Source organism: Sinocyclocheilus rhinocerous, unplaced genomic scaffold, assembly GCF_001515625.1.
Source record: "Sinocyclocheilus rhinocerous isolate Xijiao unplaced genomic scaffold, SAMN03320098_v1.1 scaffold1112, whole genome shotgun sequence".
Taxonomy (NCBI): Eukaryota; Metazoa; Chordata; class Actinopteri; order Cypriniformes; family Cyprinidae; genus Sinocyclocheilus; species Sinocyclocheilus rhinocerous.
The window spans coordinates 531333-556564 of NW_015657961.1; the positions used below are offsets into that span (position 1 = coordinate 531333).

Sequence of the window (25232 nt, forward strand, 5' to 3'; positions counted from 1 at the left end):
TGTGAATGTTACCCTGTGAGTTGATGTCTACCCTGTCTGGATCTCCTGTTGTCATATCATTAAATATCCTTTTATTCGTCATCTTCGTCGTCCTGCCTGGTCTCTAGTACACCCTGCCCGTGACAGATGTAGAATGCCATAAGTACTGCAAATTATATAATCTAACATGTTAAAAAGTTTGGGGTCGTTAAGTTATTATTATTATTATTTTTTTATTTAAATCAAAAGTCTAATGCTCATCAAGGCTACATATATGTAATCAAAAATACAGTAATATTGTAAAATAATACTACAATGTAAAATTACAGTTTTTTATTTTTTTATTTTTTATTATATATTTTAAAATGTAATTTATTCCTGTGATTGCAAAGCTCAATTTTCAGCAGTCATTGCTCCAGTCTACAGTGTCACATGATCTTTCAGAATTCATTCTAATATGCTGATCAAGAAACATTTCTTCTTTTTAAGTTTTTTTGTGGAAGCGGTGATATTTTTTTTCAGGAGTCTTTGATGAATAGAAAGTTCTTTAGATCAATATTTTGGATCAATACATCCAGGTAACATGAATCATTAAATATCCTTTTATTCGTCATCTTCGTCGTCCTGCCTGGTCTCTAGTACACCCTGCCCGTGACAGATGTAGAATGCCATAAGTACTGCAAATTATATAATCTAACATGTTCAAAAGTTTGGGGTCGTTAAGTTATTATTATTTTTTTTTAATTTAAATCAAAAGTCTAATGCTCATCAAGGCTACATATATGTAATCAAAAATACAGTAATATTGTAAAATAATACTACAATGTAAAATTACAGTTTTTTATTTTTTTATTTTTTATTATATATTTTAAAATGTAATTTATTCCTGTGATTGCAAAGCTCAATTTTCAGCAGTCATTGCTCCAGTCTACAGTGTCACATGATCTTTCAGAATTCATTCTAATATGCTGATCAAGAAACATTTCTTCTTTTTAAGTTTTTTTGTGGAAGCGGTGATATTTTTTTTCAGGAGTCTTTGATGAATAGAAAGTTCTTTAGATCAATATTTTGGATCAATACATCCAGGTAACATGAACAGCTGAGAACGAGATGAATGAATGAGACAAGTTTACGAGGAATAGATTTAGATCCTATATGAGCAGTTTCTGTGGAGCAGGTCAGAGCAGTGTTCTGATTCTGAGAAAAAACTCTTAGTGGAGTTACAAGGGTGTGGGTTATTATTAAATAACAGGCAGGTAATGCCTGGTATGTAGCAGAAAAAAACGAATCAGACACAAAGACACAATGAAAGAATGTTCTTCTACATGTGTATGTGGTGGTTAACGTACAGGTTTCTTGAGGAAGAACACAGACAGTGCACCAATCAGAGGCATGTCTCCCAGCAATGGCTCCATGATGACCCTCAACACCCCATTAAGCTACAAATACAAACAACAAACAAAAAGGTAAGATTGTAATATTTTTCATAATTAATATGACATTTAATCACATTTTTAATATATGTATTAACATTTTATATATAATATTGGAAAGAAGACAGGAAATCATAAGGAGGAAGAATGAAAGTGAGAAATGTTGGATTCAAACTTGAGCACTACAGCTCAATCTGTCGCAGTATGCATTAACTACTAGCACAATGCACATACATTATATGTGCAGCTGACCCGAGTTTGAATCCTGCTTGGGTTATTTCCCGATACCACCACCTCTCCTCTCTATAATGTTTCCTATAACATCTCCACTATCCTCTTCAGTTAAAGGTAAAAAGCGCATATAAATAATTCAAAAACTTCTGCTTGCAAATATGAGAAGGGACTAACATTAACTCTAATGCTTGACTATAATCTAACAGAGCACAGAAGCTTTTCTGACATACAGTTCAAACTCATATCAAAGCTCACGTGTGGTCGCTCTGATATCTGTTATCAGAGGTAATGGGGACCTACTCAAATGTAAGCAACTTATGTAAGCAACACACAAACAGGCATTTGTCACACACTCTCTGTATCTTACCTGTATGCTCTTGATTCCTGCACGGCAGTAGTATTTCTTAATATCCACATCAATTTCAGTGTTTCCGACAAAACTAGACAAATACAACAACACACAAACAGACTTTCAATATCTCAAGCCCAATAATGAGTCTCAGAGGTAAACTTTATCTATGTGTATTTTACCTGATTTGTAGGTCCATAATAATCTGTCGTCTATCTACATTCTCTGTATAAACTTTCACTCCATCCACCCTGAGAGGCTGCATACAGATGAAAAATTATTTTATTTTGTGTGTAAGAGTATATATGTGTGTGTGTGTGTGTGTGGGTTTACCGAGCTGTCTCCAGGAGCGAGTTAAATAATATGACTAAATCTTCCTTTCTGGATGTCCTCAAAGGTAAAAAGAAGCTAATATTTAAGCTAATATTTACTTATTATATGTTTTTTATTAGCATTTTTAAATGCCAAAGGTTTCCTTTAAAGTCTAGATTTAGGGTTTAGATTAATCTGTTTCAATTATAAATAGCTTTACATAAAACAATCAAAGACTTTGGTATGTCCTCTAAGGTAAAAACAGATTTTAAAAAATTAAGAAGTGCTTTTGTTCATTTATAATAAATAAATATGTTAATATAATTTTACATAATTCACTAAAATATTTTTATATAATTAATAAATTATATTTAAATTATTTGTAATTTATAAATGCAGTCATTTTTAATGATCTTACGTGCATTTCATGTGTATTTTTCTTTTTGGGTTGGTTTAGGGTTTGAGTTAGTCTGTCTATGGTATGCTCTCATTTAGATAGCTAGGTAAACATGTGCATGTACCTTGTCCCCCATGTCTATCTTGGAGAAGGTGAAAGTACTAAGGTGCGCATTGGCTCCCTGCACTGCTGGCTCAATGGTCTCTCTGAACAGTTTATCTACAAACTGACAAATATATGGCCACATCTGATGCACAGTCTGTTCGAAAAAGAGAAAGAGAGAAAGAGTTAATACTCTTGAGGAGACATTTCTGGGTTAGCATAGATTCAGATCTATTTTTATAAAACCCCTCCACCACACACACATACCTTGTTGAGCCACTCCACTCTCTCCACATCTGGAAAATGAACCTGAAACACAAAACAGACTGAATAATTAGAATGTTTTATTTTAATGGATATTTTAAACACATTCATTAGTCACAGCACATCACCAGTTGACAGTAACAGTTCTCAAAATAATTGAACAAATCAATATTTTTACACTTGATCACAATGACACATAATGATTCTTTAAACGTACAGCATGTAGTGAAAAGATGCATTGGGTCATGAGCTGATATAAATAGAGGAGTTCAATTTCCACTTCTCTAACTCTTAAAATGAACTAGTTTTATTCTCATTCCTCATTACATGACCACATTATAATGACATAATGTGGCTGTTTAACTAGAACATTTTGTTACACTGCTGAAGACCAGCAAACTAAAGGTGCTAACAAAACATGCTCTCTCAGTCTCTGTCTCTCCATCTCACTGAGAGCGAATGATGCAATAAAACTAGAGCGTTCTCATTACCAATAATAAATCTGTCAACACTGTAAACTTCACAACCTTGTGAAGCAGGATTAGAAATAAGGAATCTTTTTTTAATAACATGAAGCAAATCATTTTCGTAAATGTCCAATTAAATTTGGTTCAATTCACAAATATTTCCGTCCTTGTTTTGTAGGCAGTTTCTTCGGTTTGAATTGTAGTCTGTAGTCTAGTCTTTGTTGCATCATGCTGTTCGCTCACAGTGTAGACAACATGTCTCTCTTTGGCTCTTCATCTTACTTTCCTCAACATGGAGTAGTGTAAGCTGTGGTAAGAAGAAAGAACCTATATGGAAAGATGTGGCACAAAAGCATGTGAGCGAGAGATATGCCAGGAAAACCAAATGGAAAATCCCTGACTTGTCTTTGGCTCCATTTCTTTCTCATATTTTCCTGAGGGAGAAAGCCAGTCTATGACTCAAAGCTGTGTTATTTCCTGATTATACGCGCAGAGAACAGACAGCAGCTAAAGTTAGCTTGCTAATTCCCATGGCCTGTCAGAGAGCAGCCGACACTGAGCTGATCTGATCTGATATTACAAACACTGCATTTGTACATGTCTTATCTCTGCCACAAACACTCACACACACACACATATATCTCTGGTCTTCAAAGAGCTAAGAAAGCATTGTTAGGGGTCAACGTCTCATTCACAAACACATTGTGAATATAAATTAAATATAATTCAATATCTTTCTGCCTGTTTCTGTAACATCACACACTAGTTTTGTACCTTCGATCCGTAAATACAGTAAAATGAGAACGTAAATGAGGCAGAAACTTCCATGCAGTAATTCCAGTTTCAACAGCGCAGTTCTGACACGACACAGGCAGCTAGTCTAAACATGTAAAGCTGATTCATGAGGACATGTTAACACGCTGACCAAATGCAGTAATGTGTGTGTGTGATTTATCTGCATGGGCGTGAATGTGTGCATCTGTGTAAGATCTGATCTGTTAAGCAATGTCATTTCCTAGGCAAGCAAACAACTTTGTCATATACAATCCTGCTGCCCAGTTGAGAAACAAACACACAGACATGCTCATTCTGAAAGTAACTATAGCAACCAGGAAGAACTTCATATAGATTTGACCTCATTTGACCTCTAAATGAGTCAACCAGCGGTGCAGATTGTATTGTCAACTCAATGAAGGACTGACAGCTGGAGCTCCTTAATGATTTGGTGAGATATCACAGGCACTTCTGAGATGATTCAGCAAGACTGGTGAAAAGGTCAAAGGGCATTTGCTGTTTTTTTTTTTTATCCGAGAAGCATGTACAGTATCAGACAGCCAGCCTGTCAGACAATCAGTGTGTCACACTCAAAGCAGGAAGTTGATTTGACGGTATTATTTTTGTTGACTGGTGAAGCTGAAAAAGCACAAGACTGAGATTTATATATATAGGCTATATACAGAAAATCTCACATATGAAGAACCGCTCTTAAAGTAGGGATGCACTAATGTTAATATTATTAGCCAATTACGATGTTCATGTTCTGACCAAAAAAAGGCTGAATTTAAAGTTTTACACTCTTTCGTCTAAAACAAACAAACAAAAACATGCAATAGAAATAAAAATTAACAGTTGTAAATGCTAGTGAATCTTATAACATTATAATGTAATAATTATCAGTGTTATTAAAGTGTATTAAGTGTGTGCTGCATGACTACAAAGGTAACCTAAATATTAAAATAAATGAGAATGAGCATGCACAATTAAACATACAATATCAGATGATATATACAGTGGTGTGAAAAAGTTTTTGCCCCCTTCCTGTTTTTTTAATTGTTTGCATATTTGTCACACTTAAAAGATTCAGATCATCAAACAAATTTTAATATTACACAAAGATAACCTGAGTAAATATAAACTGCAGTTTTGAAATTATGATTTCATTTATTAAGGGAAAAAAGCTGTCCAAACCTGCCTGGCACTACGTGAAAAAGTAATTCAACGTGTCTCTCTTTGGCTCTTCATCTTACTTTCCTCAACATGGAGTAGTGTAAGCTGTGGTAAGAAGAAAGGACCTATATGGAAAGATGTGGCACAAAAGCATGTGAGCGAGAGATATGCCAGGAAAACCAAATGGAAAATCCCTGACTTGTCTTTGGCTCCATTTCTTTCTCATATTTTCCTGAGGGAGAAAGCCAGTCTATGACTCAAAGCTGTGTTATTTCCTGATTATACGCGCAGAGAACAGACAGCAGCTAAAGTTAGCTTGCTAATTCCCATGGCCTGTCAGAGAGCAGCCGACACTGAGCTGATCTGATCTGATATTACAAACACTGCATTTGTACATGTCTTATCTCTGCCACAAACACTCACACACACACACATATATCTCTGGTCTTCAAAGAGCTAAGAAAGCATTGTTAGGGGTCAACGTCTCATTCACAAACACATTGTGAATATAAATTAAATATAATTCAATATCTTTCTGCCTGTTTCTGTAACATCACACACTAGTTTTGTACCTTCGATCCGTAAATACAGTAAAATGAGAACGTAAATGAGGCAGAAACTTCCATGCAGTAATTCCAGTTTCAACAGCGCAGTTCTGACACGACACAGGCAGCTAGTCTAAACATGTAAAGCTGATTCATGAGGACATGTTAACACGCTGACCAAATGCAGTAATGTGTGTGTGTGATTTATCTGCATGGGCGTGAATGTGTGCATCTGTGTAAGATCTGATCTGTTAAGCAATGTCATTTCCTAGGCAAGCAAACAACTTTGTCATATACAATCCTGCTGCCCAGTTGAGAAACAAACACACAGACATGCTCATTCTGAAAGTAACTATAGCAACCAGGAAGAACTTCATATAGATTTGACCTCATTTGACCTCTAAATGAGTCAACCAGCGGTGCAGATTGTATTGTCAACTCAATGAAGGACTGACAGCTGGAGCTCCTTAATGATTTGGTGAGATATCACAGGCACTTCTGAGATGATTCAGCAAGACTGGTGAAAAGGTCAAAGGGCATTTGCTGTTTTTTTTTTTATCCGAGAAGCATGTACAGTATCAGACAGCCAGCCTGTCAGACAATCAGTGTGTCACACTCAAAGCAGGAAGTTGATTTGACGGTATTATTTTTGTTGACTGGTGAAGCTGAAAAAGCACAAGACTGAGATTTATATATATAGGCTATATACAGAAAATCTCACATATGAAGAACCGCTCTTAAAGTAGGGATGCACTAATGTTAATATTATTAGCCAATTACGATGTTCATGTTCTGACCAAAAAAAGGCTGAATTTAAAGTTTTACACTCTTTCGTCTAAAACAAACAAACAAAAACATGCAATAGAAATAAAAATTAACAGTTGTAAATGCTAGTGAATCTTATAACATTATAATGTAATAATTATCAGTGTTATTAAAGTGTATTAAGTGTGTGCTGCATGACTACAAAGGTAACCTAAATATTAAAATAAATGAGAATGAGCATGCACAATTAAACATACAATATCAGATGATATATACAGTGGTGTGAAAAAGTTTTTGCCCCCTTCCTGTTTTTTTAATTGTTTGCATATTTGTCACACTTAAAAGATTCAGATCATCAAACAAATTTTAATATTACACAAAGATAACCTGAGTAAATATAAACTGCAGTTTTGAAAAATGGACCGATACCAACAAATTAGTAATATTGGCTGACAACAACCAATACTTTACTGATATATCATGAACCATGAAACTCGTAAAGACTTTCATCAATGAATCATTAGTAGAATATCGAGGGTGAGTAAATGAATTAAATGAGTAAATGAATGAAAGCTGAATTTTCAGAGTGAACTAAACGCAAGAAAAAAATCTATTTACTTCTTACATGATCAATAAGAGCTTGATAGGGTTGATAAATGGCAAAGTAAACAAGCATCTCTGCTGAGTGAGAACAGACAGACTGACACCCCACAGCAATTTACAGACAGTGATTAATGAGGCTGGCAATGGAGGGATCTGCTGAAATAAGCGAGTTTATTCAGTCAAAGACAAATGACGAGAGAGAGAGGAGAGAGAAATACTGTCCTAAAGAACACAGTGCTTCCTGAAAGAAGGAGAGGATGGCTGCGGGTGAAATCAATGCAGAAGATGAGTGTTAAAAACCTCTACCCCTTGTGAAAAAACTACTGGAGCTTAGCAAAGCAAGGAAAAGAACCAGCCATATTCTCAGCACCTAATACAGAAGAAGAGACACGAGAAGAACTATCTAAACAAACACACTCTCTGATGGCCCTTGTGAATTTGATCAGACAGTAAATCAAACATACTGTACTAAATCTATCAGTCAGTCACACACACACACACACACACACAGTAAAGGCGTCTCTTGCATAAATAACTGTTTCGCAAAAGTCCATTGGAGCCTTTTTTTGTATTCTAATGTACTGCAGAAGTTCTGAGGTATTTATTTAGTAAATATTAAGTATTTTGAAGCTCAGAAATATTATATTTTATGTTTGCATAAGTGTCTAATCTATATTGGTTCTCAGAAGCAGCATCACCTTTCTTACAGTTAGTATGAATATTTTGCAAAAAAGATTTTAACTAAATTTCAATATACATTTTTGCAATTAGTAATATACATTTTTTCAGAAAGTTGAAGTGATGGCATCATTTGAGGATCCCTGTTGGAGATGATCTTCCTGATCTGTGGTAGATATTGTTAGGATACATTTACTTGAAGTTTTTAATACACACACATATATAGGTCTATGTAATATACAGGTGCATCTCAATAAATTAGAATGTCGTGGAAAACATATTTTACCATATTTAAGAAAAATATTTAGAATTTAAATGCTTGACATTTTGATTCTGAAGAATTTCATCAGGAGGATTTGGCAACGCTGCTCAGAAGTAGTGGCCAACCACTTAAAGAAAGAGTTGTCCAGCTAATCAAACTCAAACTTCACTGGCTTTTCATTGCCATGTTTGATATAATGATTCACTTGTTAGTTATTAACACATGCACAAACACAGACACACAATAGGGTAGGAGCACTGCCTTTATAATATCTGCCCTCCAGGCAATGTCACTGTATCTGCTCGTCCAAACTATTGTTCAGAAAAGGAAAGTGGTGCACCACAACTGCTTGACAGGTCACTATAGCAAAATTTCCTCAAGCATGTGACTCACTGTGTGTTGGTGATGTCATAATAACAACATCAAATGTCATAATGGCAGTTACTCTAGTAACAACCCACACCCACTAAGGAGAGGTTTTTTTCAGCATATGCAGCCATCATCTGACACAAATAAATAATACATCACCAGTTCCTGTCACAAACACACAGACAGACCACTTCACTCGAACACATGAACTGAAAACTAGCCTAATGATTATAGCAAAGTTGAGTGTGTGAAGTGAGTTTCATTTTTGATTAATCCACTTTCACACGTTGACAACAGGGTTGTTATTATTATAGTTAAATAAACTAAAATCATTAAAAAAAAAAACATTTTGGTACTTAAAATAAATGTTAAATCAATGAATATAAAAAAGCTTAAACTTATTTTATTTCATCCAAAGCAACATTTCTTATTTTTGTTTAGTTTAACTTGAAGTACTAAAATGTAAACTAAATAAAAACTTAAAACTTAAACTAAATAAACTAAACTTAATAAATAACAAAATAATAACTATATTGACATTAAAAAAAAAATTATAATAATAATAAAAATGAAAAAGCACAACTAAATTAAACCAAATACATTTTATATTTAAAATTATAGAGAAAACAGAAAAAAAACAGCATTAGTATATAAATAATACTAAAGTAACACTGACTCACAATCAAACAGACCATGCAACCAATCCCATGTCAGACAATCAGTCAACCTGAGTTTCACGATTTACCTGTTCATGTTACTTAATATTGGCCTAAAACCGAAAGAAAGAACAATGACTGTCCTGGCCATGGCAAGACTGTGATTTACAGCTAATGGAGTGAACACTGGAGTTTTGTGTCCCTGAATGCCGCTTTCAGCACACAGGCATGCTAATATGCCAGAACTATGATCTCAGGTTAGACAGCAAACTCATTTGTTTAAAGTAACAGAACACCAAAGTCTGTAGGCCAAAAGAAACAGACTCGACAACCTTACCCATGTCTGTGCTTAGAGCTTTGAAGATTTCCCACAAGGATTCAAATTCATGAAAAATGATTCTGAATGCAGCCTCTGATATAATATTTTACAATCAGAATGTATTATCATAGAAGCGCCCACCATAGACACCTCATCTAGTATTCAAAATAGCGGTCGATCAATGCACATCCTTGAATGCCTTAAAAGTCCACCTGGAAATACATAGACAATATATATATTTTTTTGCATTTCATATGATCATAATAAATTTAACTGACATGTAAGCTCATAAATATAGTTGTGCAAATACTATAATTTTAATAAATACTGTAAATTTATAATATATATTTTTTTTATTTATAATGGCCGATAATACGTGATTTTATTCTATCATAAATATTTTATTATTAATGTCATTACATTTATGCACAGTTTTAATTTGACTATGACTGATAAAGATTATTTTAATTTATAATGGCCGATAAGTGATATTCACATTTGATATTTAATGTATCATAAATATTGTTTATTAACATCATAATAATGTATAATGTTTTATTATGAGAGCACATCAATGTACATTTAGGCAAAGTAGTAGAAGAGTGTTAATAAGAAGAAACATTTGAATATGGGAAAAACTGGTTAACTCCATAATCTATCAAGACCTATCAAATACTTCAGATAAAGATTTTAGAAGACATAAATAATGATTCTGCTCAGATCAAATTGTTTGATGGACGGTTCTGATACTTCAGTTTGGATTTGTGACTCATTCGGGTATGTAAGCAATGCCAAAAGTGAATACACCAACTTTTGACAGCATCAGATTTTAACGACACACACGCAGAGCAATGACACACCGGTTGAATTAGTGCTACAGGTCAAGGCTGAGGTCAAAGTTCTCCGTGTGAAACATTAACAGATTTGAGCAACGCGATGTTCAGTGTGTCACTCACCCACGGCGGCAGCTCTGAGCTCCGGACGGTCTGACGCACCGCTCGCTCCTCATGCTCCAGAAACGCCAGCGCCTGGTTCACCCGAGCGAATCTGCTGCCCTGGTTCCGTCTGAGCCAGAACAGCACGGCCAGGATGATGAGGACCCAGCTGAAACTGAACTCCAGATATCCCAGCACGTATATGGGGAAAATCAGCAGGAATGTCTTGGCGAACTTAATTCCCATCTGCGTGGTGTCCGTCACCGCAGACTGCGGCTCCTCGTCCGGTACCGCCGGCTCGAATGTGTTGACATCCGTGGGACTCGGAGGAACAGAACCCGGTCCGTTCTGACTGACCGCTGGTGCGGGTTTGGGTTCTCCACCGTTTACTGACGCACTCATCTCCAAAGTACACAAATCCAAAACAAACAACAAAACTAAAAACTAAACAACTAAAGAAACAAGAGAGCTTCTACAGAAACATCTCAAACGTTTAACGTTACAAATCTTTTCAGAAAACACGAGTCGCGTCGCTTGGTTCCGGGCTCTTCCCTGGAGCGCAGATGATTGGATCAGCGCTGCTCCCTAAACTGCTCCCCACCCGACCTTGCCTTGTATGGAGCGGCCGTCGGCCCGTGATTTTCCGCCCTTCAAAGCGAACTTTAACTCGCTCGAGTCTCCCAGCTGCTGTCCGTCTCTGAGTGAGCGCCACGTCTCGCTGTCCCAACCGTCACCGCGCGAGCTGTGAGCGGCACCACCTCCTGCAATAACACGCACTCTGGCCAAACCCGCTGCTCAGGCTTACACAGGAAGCCTCTCACTGATAGTATGAGGGTGGCGCAACTCGCGCAGAGGCGGTCTGTTAGCGCCACCTTGTGGACAAAATGTAACATGCAGAAACACTTCACACTGATTATCATATGCGCCAGCACAAGATAGATCTATCTATCTATCTATCTATCGCAAAAAAATAAAATAAAAATTACAAAAAGACCAAAAATAAGCGATCTATCTATCTATCTATCTATCTATCTATCGTAAAAATACAATTCTACTCTGATTAATAAGCGCCTAATCAATCAATCAATCAAGAAATAAATCAATCTCAAAAAATTAAATTCCAAATACCAAAAACTTGCATTAATATATGCGCCAATGTTTACATAATTATATATTATTATAATTATAATTACATCTCTATAGTTGATACGCAGTAGCAGCATTTAACTCATAAGAATAAAACTAATCATATCACAAAATATTAATACTTTAGCCTTTTCCTTATACGCGTGTCCATTCAGCATACAATTACAGTAAAACTCACCTAGACATGTCCTTCCCTTCATACTGTATTTTACTTTGTACTTCACAGGATTAATAGGTAATAGATGTGATTTATGAGAAAATGTTGCGATAGGAAATTAGAGCGGGTGTTAATGCATTTTGTTCACTAGATGGCAGTGCATGTACATTGCGGTCCTTCAACAACAAATGTTTGCAAGTCAGACATGTTTTCTCCATAAGAATAGTTGAAAATATTTTATTGACATATGAAAAGACATCGTGACATAATCAAAGTTCTTTTGTATCTTACAGGAAATGGAAGCTTCAAAAATAAATAAAAGATATAATAAACACACATTGTGCATATGTCCTCTTTCTGTCATTCTTTCCATACCTCCCTCGCTCTGTCTCTCTGGATATAGACATAAAACAGGAGAGATCAGCTGATGCTGGGTAATGAATCTAGAATACAAATTCTAGTTCACATAAATCTATATGTATGCGTATCACAGTGCAGATATGATCTTATTCAAATACATGATAAAATTACCTATATGTTAGCCTAAACTATTAAATCACAAAAGTGATATTGCAAAAACTAGACAAAACAAACAATTTTCTGTACATAATTAACAATTATGAAAATGACTTAACATTAGTATCTTTAAAATGATAAACATGCTAAATAAGTCAGTTTGTGATACTCTAATACAACTTCAAAAATGTGTATCAACAAAGACAACAGCAAAGACAAGCATAAAACAACATGCATAGAAACGTACATAAAAGCACAAATGTGACAGGTATATTTGTGACCGCGGGTTTAAAAACACAAATAAATAACATGAATTTAATTGGCAACAGCAATATTTATCATATAAAATCCCCAGTTCTTTAAATTAAATTTAGTATGCAAGTTAAAAAAATAACCAACACTAGCAAAATATTGGGCGACACAATCAAAACTGAAAATAAAAACTTGAAGATATGCTACAAGAGTCTTTTAAGTCCCTCTGTGAATCATGTGAGTGTGTGTTTGCTATTTTGAGGGTGTTCAATCTACAGTTAGCAGGCTGACAGAAGTGCTGACAGTGAGAAGGTGCTGGAAATCATGGTTGTTGTGCCTGAGCTCATGAGAATGAGCCTGTCTTTAAGATCATCAGCTTGTGTGTTTCTACATGTTGTAAGCCACATATATGGGGTCGAGCTGGTCGGCGAGGAAGCCGTCCCGTAGGTGCATGCGTTGCTTCTCTCCGCGAGAATTGATGGGAATTACGCCCGTGTCCACAACCACCACCACGCCAACAATCAAGTAGTGTTCCTCTAGAACCACATTAGTTACCATGGGAACCAGATCTAGAGCTTCCTGCTCCGAACCGTCCAACTCCACCACCACCCACCAAGAGATTCGTCCATGTGAACACCGCATCCCAACCGTCACCGCGCGAGCTGTGAGCGGCACCACCTCCCGCATTCACCACATCCTGCAATAACACGCACTCTGGCCAAACCCGCTGCTCAGGTTTACACAGGAAGCCTCTCACTGATAGTATGAGGGTGGCGCAACTCGCGCAGAGGCGGTCTGTTAGCGCCACCTTGTGGACAAAATGTAACATGCAGAAACACTTCACACTGATTATCATATGCGCCAGCACAAGATAGATCTATCTATCTATCTATCTATCGCAAAAAAATAAAATAAAAATTCCAAAAAGACCAAAAATAAGCGATCTATCTATCTATCTATCTATCTATCTATCGTAAAAATACAATTCTACTCTGATTAATAAGCGCCTAATCAATCAATCAATCAAGAAATAAATCAATCTCAAAAAATTAAATTCCAAATACCAAAAACTTGCATTAATATATGCGCCAATGTTTACATAATTATATATTATTATAATTATAATTACATCTCTATAGTTGATACGCAGTAGCAGCATTTAACTCATAAGAATAAAACTAATCATATCACAAAATATTAATACTTTAGCCTTTTCCTTATACGCGTGTCCATTCAGCATACAATTACAGTAAAACTCACCTAGACATGTCCTTCCCTTCATATTGTATTTTACTTTGTACTTCACAGGATTAATAGGTAATAGATGTGATTTATGAGAAAATGTTGCGATAGGAAATTAGAGCGGGTGTTAATGCATTTTGTTCACTAGATGGCAGTGCATGTACATTGCGGTCCTTCAACAACAAATGTTTGCAAGTCAGACATGTTTTCTCCATAAGAATAGTTGAAAATATTTTATTGACATATGAAAAGACATCGTGACATAATCAAAGTTCTTTTGTATCTTACAGGAAATGGAAGCTTCAAAAATAAATAAAAGATATAATAAACACACATTGTGCATATGTCCTCTTTCTGTCATTCTTTCCATACCTCCCTCGCTCTGTCTCTCTGGATATAGACATAAAACAGGAGAGATCAGCTGATGCTGGGTAATGAATCTAGAATACAAATTCTAGTTCACATAAATCTATATGTATGCGTATCACAGTGCAGATATGATCTTATTCAAATACATGATAAAATTACCTATATGTTAGCCTAAACTATTAAATCACAAAAGTGATATTGCAAAAACTAGACAAAACAAACAATTTTCTGTACATAATTAACAATTATGAAAATGACTTAACATTAGTATCTTTAAAATGATAAACATGCTAAATAAGTCAGTTTGTGATACTCTAATACAACTTCAAAAATGTGTATCAACAAAGACAACAGCAAAGACAAGCATAAAACAACATGCATAGAAACGTACATAAAAGCACAAATGTGACAGGTATATTTGTGACCGCGGGTTTAAAAACACAAATAAATAACATGAATTTAATTGGCAACAGCAATATTTATCATATAAAATCCCCAGTTCTTTAAATTAAATTTAGTATGCAAGTTAAAAAAATAACCAACACTAGCAAAATATTGGGCGACACAATCAAAACTGAAAATAAAAACTTGAAGATATGCTACAAGAGTCTTTTAAGTCCCTCTGTGAATCATGTGAGTGTGTGTTTGCTATTTTGAGGGTGTTCAATCTACAGTTAGCAGGCTGACAGAAGTGCTGACAGTGAGAAGGTGCTGGAAATCATGGTTGTTGTGCCTGAGCTCATGAGAATGAGCCTGTCTTTAAGATCATCAGCTTGTGTGTTTCTACATGTTGTAAGCCACATATATGGGGTCGAGCTGGTCGGCGAGGAAGCCGTCCCGCAGGTGCATGCGTTGCTTCTCTCCTCGAGAGTTGATGGGAATTACGCCCGTATCCACGATGACCACCACGCCAACAATCAGGTAGTGTTCCTCTAGAACCACATTAGTTACCATGGGAACCAGATCTAGAGCTTCCTGCTCCGAACCGTCCAACTCCACCACCACCACCAAGAGATTCGTCCATGTGAACACCGCACTGAATGAGAGAGCGAGAAAGTTTGAACTTTACTCTATGGAAATATGTGAATGCAAAATAGCTGTGCAAGCTCAATTTGAAATGTACTTGCTTTTTTGATAAATTTGAGCAATGCAATTACGCTAGGCATTAGCATAAACTCTTGTTCTGCAGTCAGTTTTCTCTCTCAGGTCAACTACTGTATTGTCAGCAACATTATGTAGAAAATCTTGCTGAGCAAACAAGTTTATGGACGGCTACCTGAATAATAAAATATCCGGTTTAAGGGGCACAGACATTTGAAGGAAACTACTGCTTCCTTGAATATTGAGGCTTGTTACTGCAAGTAAAAACACATGTTTATGTTGAATGTAGCTCATTTAATTATTTGTACAATTTATCAAAGTGTTAAGTCTTGGGTTATTAACTCAAGCGTCATTAAATGTGCAGCAGCTGTTTTTTGCACAGATCTCAGACTTATTATTTAAATGTTATGAATAATCTTAGTTTTGGTTTGGCCATTTAAGTTAATTTAAAAGATATATAATAATATGTAAAATAATAAAAAGAAAATAATCATAATAATGATATGAAATACCTTTTATTTATAAACTATAACCATTTATTTCCAGTAAAAATAAGCTTTGATTTATACACTACCTTTCAAAAGTTTAGGGTCAATAAGAAATTAATACTTCTATTCAGTAAGGATGGATTAAAATGATTGAAAGTGATGGTAAAGACATTTTATAATGTTGCAAAAGAGTTTTAAAAAAATGGTATTCTTTTGAACCTTCTATTTATTAAAAATAATGCAAAAAAGTATCACTGTTTCCACAAAAATGGCAAGCAGCAGAACTGCTTTCAACAGTGATAATAAGAAATATTCTTTGAGTATCAAATCATTATATCAGAATGATTTCTGAAGGATAATGTGACACTGAAGACTGCAGTAATTGCAATATTTCACAATATTACAGATTTTACAGTTTTAGTTTTTTTTAACCAAATACATTCAGCCTTAAGATTTTAAAAACAAACAAAAAAAATCATAACGACTCCAAAGTTTTGAACGGTAGTGTACAGTATATACTTTTATGGTTTGACAAAGTTTCCACCCCTAATTAGTGTATTTACATAGTGTATGCTTCTGGCCTCAGTGTGATTATGTGGTTGTTATTGTTGTGTGTGTGTGTGTGTGTGAGCTCACCATTCTGTGATATTCCGGTGTGCCCTGATGATGGACGTTTCAATGTCAATGGGATGGTATTTCATACCTCTCAGCTCCATGACTTCATCTAACGCTCCCACCACATAAAGGGCATCATGCCTTTCTGAACACACACAAGTGAAACAACTCATGAAACAACTCCACTGCTCAATGCAAATCAAATATCTCTGTGACAAAAAGCACAATATACACTGAACACACACACACACCTCCACTTGCATCAGTGAGGTCAGTCCTGCGCAGGAACCCCAGGTATCCGGTTCTGGCCCACACAGTCTGAGTGTCTCCAAAGCTCAACCTGGCTCCGAAATGATCCGAACGCACATTTTCCTCTCCCAACACAGTGAAGTACCCACTGGCATTCTGTGGACTATGGACCCAGATCTGCAGTCATTTTAAAATAGAAACACAAGTGAGACGCTTGGTTATGAGAAGATATTTTTTGACCTGATAGACAAGAGAGTGCTATTGGTCTAACCTCCCCTAAATGAGAGTCTCCGATTGGTCCCTTTGTCTCTGGGTTAGCAATGATGATGCGTACTCCAGGTAAAATCTGTAAAAAAAAAAGAAAAATAAGTTTCTGAATATGGTTTACGTTTAATTTAAGAAAACAAATAAAGGAACTTTGAACTGTCTCACTAACCTTCCCAGACTCCATGAGAGGTAGACTGTGTGGAGATCCTCTTTCAACCAGTCTCACCCTACAAACACAATATTTAGTTTCAGGCTGAAAAGGCGTTCTTTCACAGATCATTTGTTAAAAAGTTTCAGGCCCTATTTTGTACCCAATTTGCAGACTTTTGATTGGTAGTGTATCTGTACTAATTCTAAGAATGGAAATAATGAAATGTGTGTGTGTGTGTCTTGCCTGTCATGTCTCAGCGCTCTCATGTCCACATAGACAGTTGAAGGATCAGGTCCTGATGTTCCCTGCACAAACATTAAATCACCTTCTATAAATGGCAGTCAAATTTACTTGAAAATATAAATCATCATGCTCACCTGGCAGACAGTTAGTATCAAGGCGACTTGCATTGACAGTGAACAAAGTGTACAAATGTATAGTGCATGGAGAGGATTCAACCAATCAGCGGAACAGGGAAGGTAGAGGAACTATAGTATAGCCTAGTGTGTTATAGTAACAAAAATATTCCAATATTTTCTGGGATATGTCGATTATGATAAATAGATGATATTTTGCTGAGTTTGTTTTTGTACTGGTACCTGTCGTGTCAGCTGACTCTCGAATATTCTTATTTTTATATTTTGTGCGGTGGTTAGTTCACAGTAGTGACAGAAATTCACATTTTCATTATTATAATTTAATTTGATTTTCATGTGCATTTTTCCCTTCATAACGGCAATTAGATGTATGCATCATGTTTTATGTCAAATTCTTAGAACTAATAAATGAAATTAGAATAATAAGACACTATAGGCTGTTACCAATAAAATGAAAGTAGCATCAACAAAGCCCAACTTTGCACTGGAGAAGTGGCATCTGAAGTGTCATTTAGATAATATTAACACTGCAATTACAATTGCATAAATAATGCTATGAGATTAAGGTTTTTAAAATAATATTTTGAATATTGAAATATGAAAGAGGATTTTCAAAAATGAAAAGATACTTTAAATATGAAACTAAATATTCAGGAAAAACAGCATGCTTGCTTGTGTGATATTGCTTAACTATATCATATAAAAAGACAAGACAAAGACATACAAGGGCATTTTTGGGGGCATTCCAACTGCATTTCAATAGGCTATTCATGCATATAAAGGCATGTTTTTGTTTGTTTTTATTAGTGCTGTCAAACGATTAATCGCAATTAATCGCATCCAAAATAAATGTTTTTGTTTACATAGTATGTGTGTATGTACTGTGTATATTTATTAAGTATATATAAATACACACACATGCATGTATATATTTAAGAAAAATATGTTACATTTATATATTAAATATATTTATATATAATATACATTTTATGAATATAAATATATACATGTAAATATTTTCAAAATATATGCTGTATGTGTGTGTATTTATATATACATAATAAATATACACAGTACACACACATATATTATGTAAACAAAAACGTTTATTTTGGATGCGATTAATCGTTTGACAGCACTACTTTTTATATATTTCCACATAACATAACTATGGTCAAAAACAGCTTATGCCAAACAGGTTAAACTGTTGGCATCCATCATCCAGAAGGAGGAAAACTCCTGTTCCAGTGCAGCTGTGAGATATTTGTTTGTATAATAATATGTAATGGCCAAATATATTTGGATTTATGCAACAATGAAAATAATGTAAACCGTGCTGGTGCTCACTTTTTGTAAACTACGCTGAAACTAATCAGAAATGTGAATGCGACATGACTCTGGAGTCTGGAAATATACATGCTTTCATTTCCCTCACACACACCATATCAGCTGTGTGGACCACTCAGTCATTTGAGGTGAGGTTAACACTCTTGACGATTAGTTGGCTCGCAAAAATGAGTAGTCATACACACAGGATGATAATTAATAAATGTACTCCCACATCTAAACATGGTTGTAGTAACAGAGCTATGAAATGATGAGGATCAGTAAAAGTTAAGTCATACCTGCTCAGCAAGCTTCCCCAACCTATGAGGCTACAAAAGGAGAGGAAGATGTGATGTATAAAAGTTAAAAAAGTAAATAAAAAAACGGAAAAAGAAAACTAAATAATAATAATAATAAAAAAACAAGATAGAAGGTTGAATGAGTTACATGACTAGTAAAAGGAAAAAAACTGAACACTGGGGATGCAATTACAGTATGAAATCAGATGGGTCACATTCTGGCCTATACTGACCTGTAGGCAGACTGCGAGATTGACCCTGCAACCGAAGGCAGTGCTGACGGCACGCGGGTGCAGCCCCACATCCTTAAAGAGCTTACAGAAGGACTGTGTCAGAGCAACGCGAGGCCTCTCTTCCGCCACAACCACACATGAACGCACACGGGTCAGATCCATCCCACGGGCCTGAGAGAGAGACAAAAATACAGGGGTGAAATAGGAAGCACTGATATTTTAGTATCACTAAGGTACTATTACTTATACTTTTATTAATATTTTGAATTCATTTTTATTTGTAAATTTTTTTCATTTTCATTAAAGCTTTTGTTATGTGTTTTTTGTAAATATGTCTATATATTTCATATACATTTTTATTTCAGTTTTATTTTTTTTTAGTACATCAAGTTAAAATGTATGAAAATGAAAAATGCTGCCTTGTTGAAACAAAATAACTTATGTTACTTTAGTTAACATTTATTTTATTTCAAGTAACGAAAATGTTGTTTAATGAGATGCAGATTAAAATTCTGTGTGAGTGTGTGTGCGTGTACCTTTAGAGAGTCAGTGAGAGAGCTGAGAGACCTCGTGCAGAGCTCCATCACAGAATATGAGCAGAATGTGTCTCGGACTTTAAACTGACTGACGGACTGCAGCCACAAAGCAGGATTCACCTCTAGGTCCATTGGAGAGATCAGAACAGACTGCTGCCCTGCATACACACTGCACACACACACACACATAAACCAATGAAAATGTCCTTAACATTTGTGTTTGCATCTGTGTGTGCATCTCAGGTGAGTGCACAGGTGGTCCGTACCTGCAGAGACACCACAAGACGAAGCCAAGGCCGCAGTACGGGTCAAGGCACACGGCCACCTCACGAGAGGGATACAACTCACACTGCAGTTTAACAGAGCGACACAGGGCACTGGTTGCATTGTGAGACATCTTCAGAGAAAGAGAGAAAATCATAAATGATTGTTTTTTTAATAAGTTTTAAATGCAATTTAAATTAATATTGTTAAAGGGGTCATATGATGCGAAGTTTTCCTTTCTCTTTGGAGTGTTACAAGCTGTTCGTGAATAGATAAGATCCCTAAAGTTGCAAAGACTAAAGTCTCAAACCCAAAGAGATATTCTTTAGAAAAGTTAAGACTCGTCCACGCCCTCCTAAAATGCCTCGTTTAAACACGCCCCCACATGTCTACGTCACTGTGTGGGAAGATTTGCATAACACCGCCCAAATATTTACGCAAAGAAAGAAGGCGTAACTTTATTATTGCTGCCACCGCCATGTTGTTAAGACGCTGTGTGTTTCGTTGCGAAAGCGAAAATACTTTGTTTGGCCTTCCAAAAGAGGATTTAGCAATATATTATATATAGTAGTAAACATTTTGAAAATATTTAATATTAATCTAAATTATTTATTTAATATTTAGTTTCACCTTCTGAGGCAACATTTGTTTAAAAGTTTCAGGCACTATTTTGTACCCAATTTGTAGATTTTTGATTGGTAGTGTATCTGTTCTAATTCTAAGAATGGAAATAATGAAATACCTAAAATATGTGTGTGTGTGTCTTGCCTGTCATGTCTCAGTGCTCTCATGTCCACATAGACAGTCGTAGGATCCGGTCCTGATGTTCCCTGCACAAACATAAAAATCATCTTCTATAAATGGCAGTCTAATTTACTTTAAAACATGAAGCATCATGCTTATCTGGCGGACAGTTACTATCAAGGTGACTTGCATTAACAGTGAACAGAAATGTACAAATGTATAGTGTATGGAGAGGATTCAATCAATTAGCAGAACTGGGAAGGTAGAGGAACTATAGTATTGCCCTAGTGTGTGATATTGACAACAAAAACCCCAATATTTTCTGGTATATGTCGATTATGATTATTAGGTGAAATTTTGCAGAGTTTGTTTTTGTACTGTTACCTTATTTGGTTTAGGCCTGTCATGTCAGCTGACTCTCGAATATTCTATTTTTATACTCTGTGCGGTGGTTAGTTCACAGTAGAGACAGAAATTCACATTTAATTAGGGGGCAATATTTGCCTATTTCATTTGATTTTCAGGTGCATTTTTACCTTTATAAGGGCAATTAGATGTATGCATCATGTTTTATGTCAAAGTCTTAGAATTAATAAATTAAATTAGAATAAAAAGACACTATAGGCTTGTACCCGTTAAAATGAAAGTAGCATCAACAAAGCACATCTTTGCATTACAGAATTGGCATCTGAAGTGTCATTTAGATATATTTACACTGCAATTACAATTGAATAAATAATGCTATGAGATTAATGTTTCTAAAATAATATTTTGAATATTGAAATATGAAATAATAATTACAAAATAAAAAGATACTTAAAATATGAAACTAAATATTCAGGAAAAACAACATGCTTGCTTGTGTGATATTACTTAACTATATCATATAGAAATATAAGACAAGACATTTTGGGGGGCATTCCTACTGCATTTGAATAGGCCACACCGCGCAGTAAAAATGTGCACTCTAAAGGCATGTTTTTGTTTGTTGTTATATATTTCCACATAACATAACTATGGTCAAAAACAGCTTATGCCAAACAGGTTAAACTGTTGGCATCCATCATCCAGAAGGAGGAAAACTCCTGTTCCAGTGCAGCTGTGAGATATTTGTTTGTATAATAATATGTAATGGCCAAATATATTTGGATTTATGCAACAATGAAAATAATGTAAACCGTGCTGGTGCTCACTTTTTGTAAACTACGCTGAAACTAATCAGAAATGTGAATGCAGCATGACTGTTTCTTTGCATCATTTATGACTGAATCTGGACATGCTTTAATTTCTCACACACACACACACACACACACACACCATATCAGCTGTGTGGAGTCATTTCAGGTGAGGTTAATACTTTGCCGATTAGTCAACTCGTCAAAATGAGTATTCATGCACACAGGAAGATAATTTACTCCCACATCTAAATATATGATTGTAGTAACTCAGCTATGAAATGATGAGGATCAGTTCAGTCATACCTGCTCAGCAAGCTTCCCCAACCTATGAGGCTACAAAAGGAGAGGAAGATGTGATGTATAAAAGTTAAAAAAGTAAATAAAAAAACGGAAAAAGAAAACTAAATAATAATAATAATAAAAAAACAAGATAGAAGGTTGAATGAGTTACATGACTAGTAAAAGGAAAAAAACTGAACACTGGGGATGCAATTACAGTATGAAATCAGATGGGTCACATTCTGGCCTATACTGACCTGTAGGCAGACTGCGAGATTGACCCTGCAACCGAAGGCAGTGCTGACGGCACGCGGGTGCAGCCCCACATCCTTAAAGAGCTTACAGAAGGACTGTGTCAGAGCAACGCGGGGCCTCTCTTCCGCCACAACCACACATGAACGCACACGGGTCAGATCCATCCCACGGGCCTGAGAGAGAGACAAAAATACAGGGGTGAAATAGGAAGCACTGATATTTTAGTATCACTAAGGTACTATTACTTATACTTTTATTAATATTTTGAATTCATTTTTATTTGTAAATTTTTTTCATTTTCATTAAAGCTTTTGTTATGTGTTTTTTGTAAATATGTCTATATATTTCATATACATTTTTATTTCAGTTTTATTTTTTTTTAGTACATCAAGTTAAAATGTATGAAAATGAAAAATGCTGCCTTGTTGAAACAAAATAACTTATGTTACTTTAGTTAACATTTATTTTATTTCAAGTAACGAAAATGTTGTTTAATGAGATGCAGATTAAAATTCTGTGTGAGTGTGTGTGCGTGTACCTTTAGAGAGTCAGTGAGAGAGCTGAGAGACCTCGTGCAGAGCTCCATCACAGAATATGAGCAGAATGTGTCTCGGACTTTAAACTGACTGACGGACTGCAGCCACAAAGCAGGATTCACCTCTAGGTCCATTGGAGAGATCAGAACAGACTGCTGCCCTGCATACACACTGCACACACACACACACATAAACCAATGAAAATGTCCTTAACATTTGTGTTTGCATCTGTGTGTGCATCTCAGGTGAGTGCACAGGTGGTCCGTACCTGCAGAGACACCACAAGACGAAGCCAAGGCCGCAGTACGGGTCAAGGCACACGGCCACCTCACGAGAGGGATACAACTCACACTGCAGTTTAACAGAGCGACACAGGGCACTGGTTGCATTGTGAGACATCTTCAGAGAAAGAGAGAAAATCATAAATGATTGTTTTTTTAATAAGTTTTAAATGCAATTTAAATTAATATTGTTAAAGGGGTCATATGATGCGAAGTTTTCCTTTCTCTTTGGAGTGTTACAAGCTGTTCGTGAATAGATAAGATCCCTAAAGTTGCAAAGACTAAAGTCTCAAACCCAAAGAGATATTCTTTAGAAAAGTTAAGACTCGTCCACGCCCTCCTAAAATGCCTCGTTTAAACACGCCCCCACATGTCTGGTCAATCACAACGCACTAGATAGCTGGCCAATGAAAGCACACCTCGCTTTTCAGAACGATGAGCTTTGTAAAAATCGACGAGATTCAGAAAGGCGGGGCATAGAGGAGAAACAATAATGTACAGTATGTGGAAAATAATGTTTTTTTAACCTTAAACTGCATAAACACATTTCATTACACCAAATACACAAAATAATGTTCTTTTTTAGTAACGTCATATGACCCCTTTAACAATGATGATGATGATGATAATAATAATAATAACCACATCTGTAGTCCATACATTACATTAGTAACAAGTATGAGGAGTCAAACCTTCACTCCAGCGAGCATGCCTGTAGTGGACACACTGAAGTCCAGATAGGCCAATGTGTCTGGGTCACATGGCTTATACAACAGTGAACAACGCCTCTTTGGCAAGTCATCTAATAAATACACACACACAGACACTTCTGATGAGCACCTGACAGGCGTAACTCTGAACACAGATCTCATGTCCCTCAAAAACTCACCTGTTTCCAGGATAGGAGGCCATGATTTAAAGTCCACAGCCACTGATGCATCTCTGGACTTCAGAAGTTTAGAGATGGCTTGGGTGGTCATAACACACACTGAACGACTCACCTGCACACACCAACATTTTTATTAAAAATTGTCATGTTTTGAGAGCCATATCTCATTCTATAATGGTTAACATTTACAATAATTAATAAATGATTTAACCCTGTAAAGGGTTGATATAATCCTGACATGGAACAGTTTATTGTATTAAATGACAAAACATTAAACAGGTTCTCCCCACTCAGTGACGCACCCAATGAGAAAACGGATGAAAGTGTCCTAGTTATTGGCGATTCTGTTGTACGGAACGTGAAAATAGAGACACCAGCCACCATAGTCCAATGTTTACCGGGAGCCAGAGCACCTGACATCTTAGTGCTGTGTTTGACACTATCGACCACAACATTATTTTGAATAGACTAGAAAATTATGCTGGCATTAGTGGAATTGCACTGGCATGGTTCAAATCATACTTATCTGACCGTCATGAATTCGTAGCAGTGAATGAAGAGGTATCATATTGTTCACAAGTGCAGTATGGAGTACCACAAGGCTGAGTACTAGGACCATTGCTTTTCACGCTTTACATGCTACCCTTGGGAGATATCATCAGGAAACATGGTGTTAGCTTTCACTGTTATGCTGATGATACTCAGCTCTATATTTCTTCGCGCCACGATGAAACAAACCATCATCATCAGTTAGGAACCTAGGTGTGCTATTTGATAGCAACCTTTCCTTTGAAAGTCATGTTAGTACTTGAATGAGCTCTTATCGCATTGTAGTCCATCACGTCTGCTGTGATCTCAAAACTGTG

The 25232-nt window shown here is 35.9% G+C and overlaps 3 protein-coding genes across 8 annotated transcripts in view; 1 reads left to right on the forward strand and 2 right to left on the reverse strand.

Annotated features, from left to right (window-relative positions):
- The window catches only part of LOC107721723 (extended synaptotagmin-2-like), a 30243-nt gene extending 16666 nt beyond the window's left edge, over nt 1–13577 (reverse strand). For 2 of the 4 annotated variants that reach the window (XM_016529878.1, XM_016529877.1), the window contains exons 1-7: nt 13366–13576; nt 10638–11374; nt 3074–3115; nt 2829–2963; nt 2178–2254; nt 2014–2086; nt 1329–1418 (exon numbers count right to left, since the gene is read on the reverse strand). In XM_016529878.1, coding sequence (XP_016385364.1) covers nt 1329–1418; nt 2014–2086; nt 2178–2254; nt 2829–2963; nt 3074–3115; nt 10638–11018 — 798 coding nt within the window. In that variant the 5' untranslated portion in view covers nt 11019–11374; nt 13366–13576. Of the gene's footprint in view, nt 1–1328; nt 1419–2013; nt 2087–2177; nt 2255–2828; nt 2964–3073; nt 3116–10637; nt 11571–13365 lie in introns of those variants that run through there. The other 2 variants (XM_016529875.1, XM_016529876.1) reach the window with 2 other exon arrangements.
- LOC107721741 (tripartite motif-containing protein 16-like) overlaps nt 1–25232 on the forward strand; it is a 258890-nt gene that overhangs the window by 139757 nt on the left and 93901 nt on the right. The window lies entirely within an intron of this gene.
- LOC107721715 (disco-interacting protein 2 homolog C-like) overlaps nt 14798–25232 on the reverse strand; it is a 38450-nt gene continuing 28015 nt past the window's right edge. For 2 of the 3 annotated variants that reach the window (XM_016529853.1, XM_016529851.1), the window contains 12 exons: nt 24367–24478; nt 24170–24279; nt 23465–23595; nt 23199–23367; nt 22663–22833; nt 22430–22459; nt 20973–21034; nt 17188–17245; nt 17023–17097; nt 16754–16928; nt 16524–16647; nt 14798–15334 (listed from right to left, as the gene is read on the reverse strand). In XM_016529853.1, the coding sequence (XP_016385339.1) occupies nt 15082–15334; nt 16524–16647; nt 16754–16928; nt 17023–17097; nt 17188–17245; nt 20973–21034; nt 22430–22459; nt 22663–22833; nt 23199–23367; nt 23465–23595; nt 24170–24279; nt 24367–24478 (1470 nt within the window). In that variant the 3' untranslated portion in view covers nt 14798–15081. The remainder of the gene's footprint in view (nt 15335–16523; nt 16648–16753; nt 16929–17022; nt 17098–17187; nt 17246–20972; nt 21035–22429; nt 22460–22662; nt 22834–23198; nt 23368–23464; nt 23596–24169; nt 24280–24366; nt 24479–25232) is intronic. The other variant, XM_016529852.1, reaches the window with a different exon arrangement.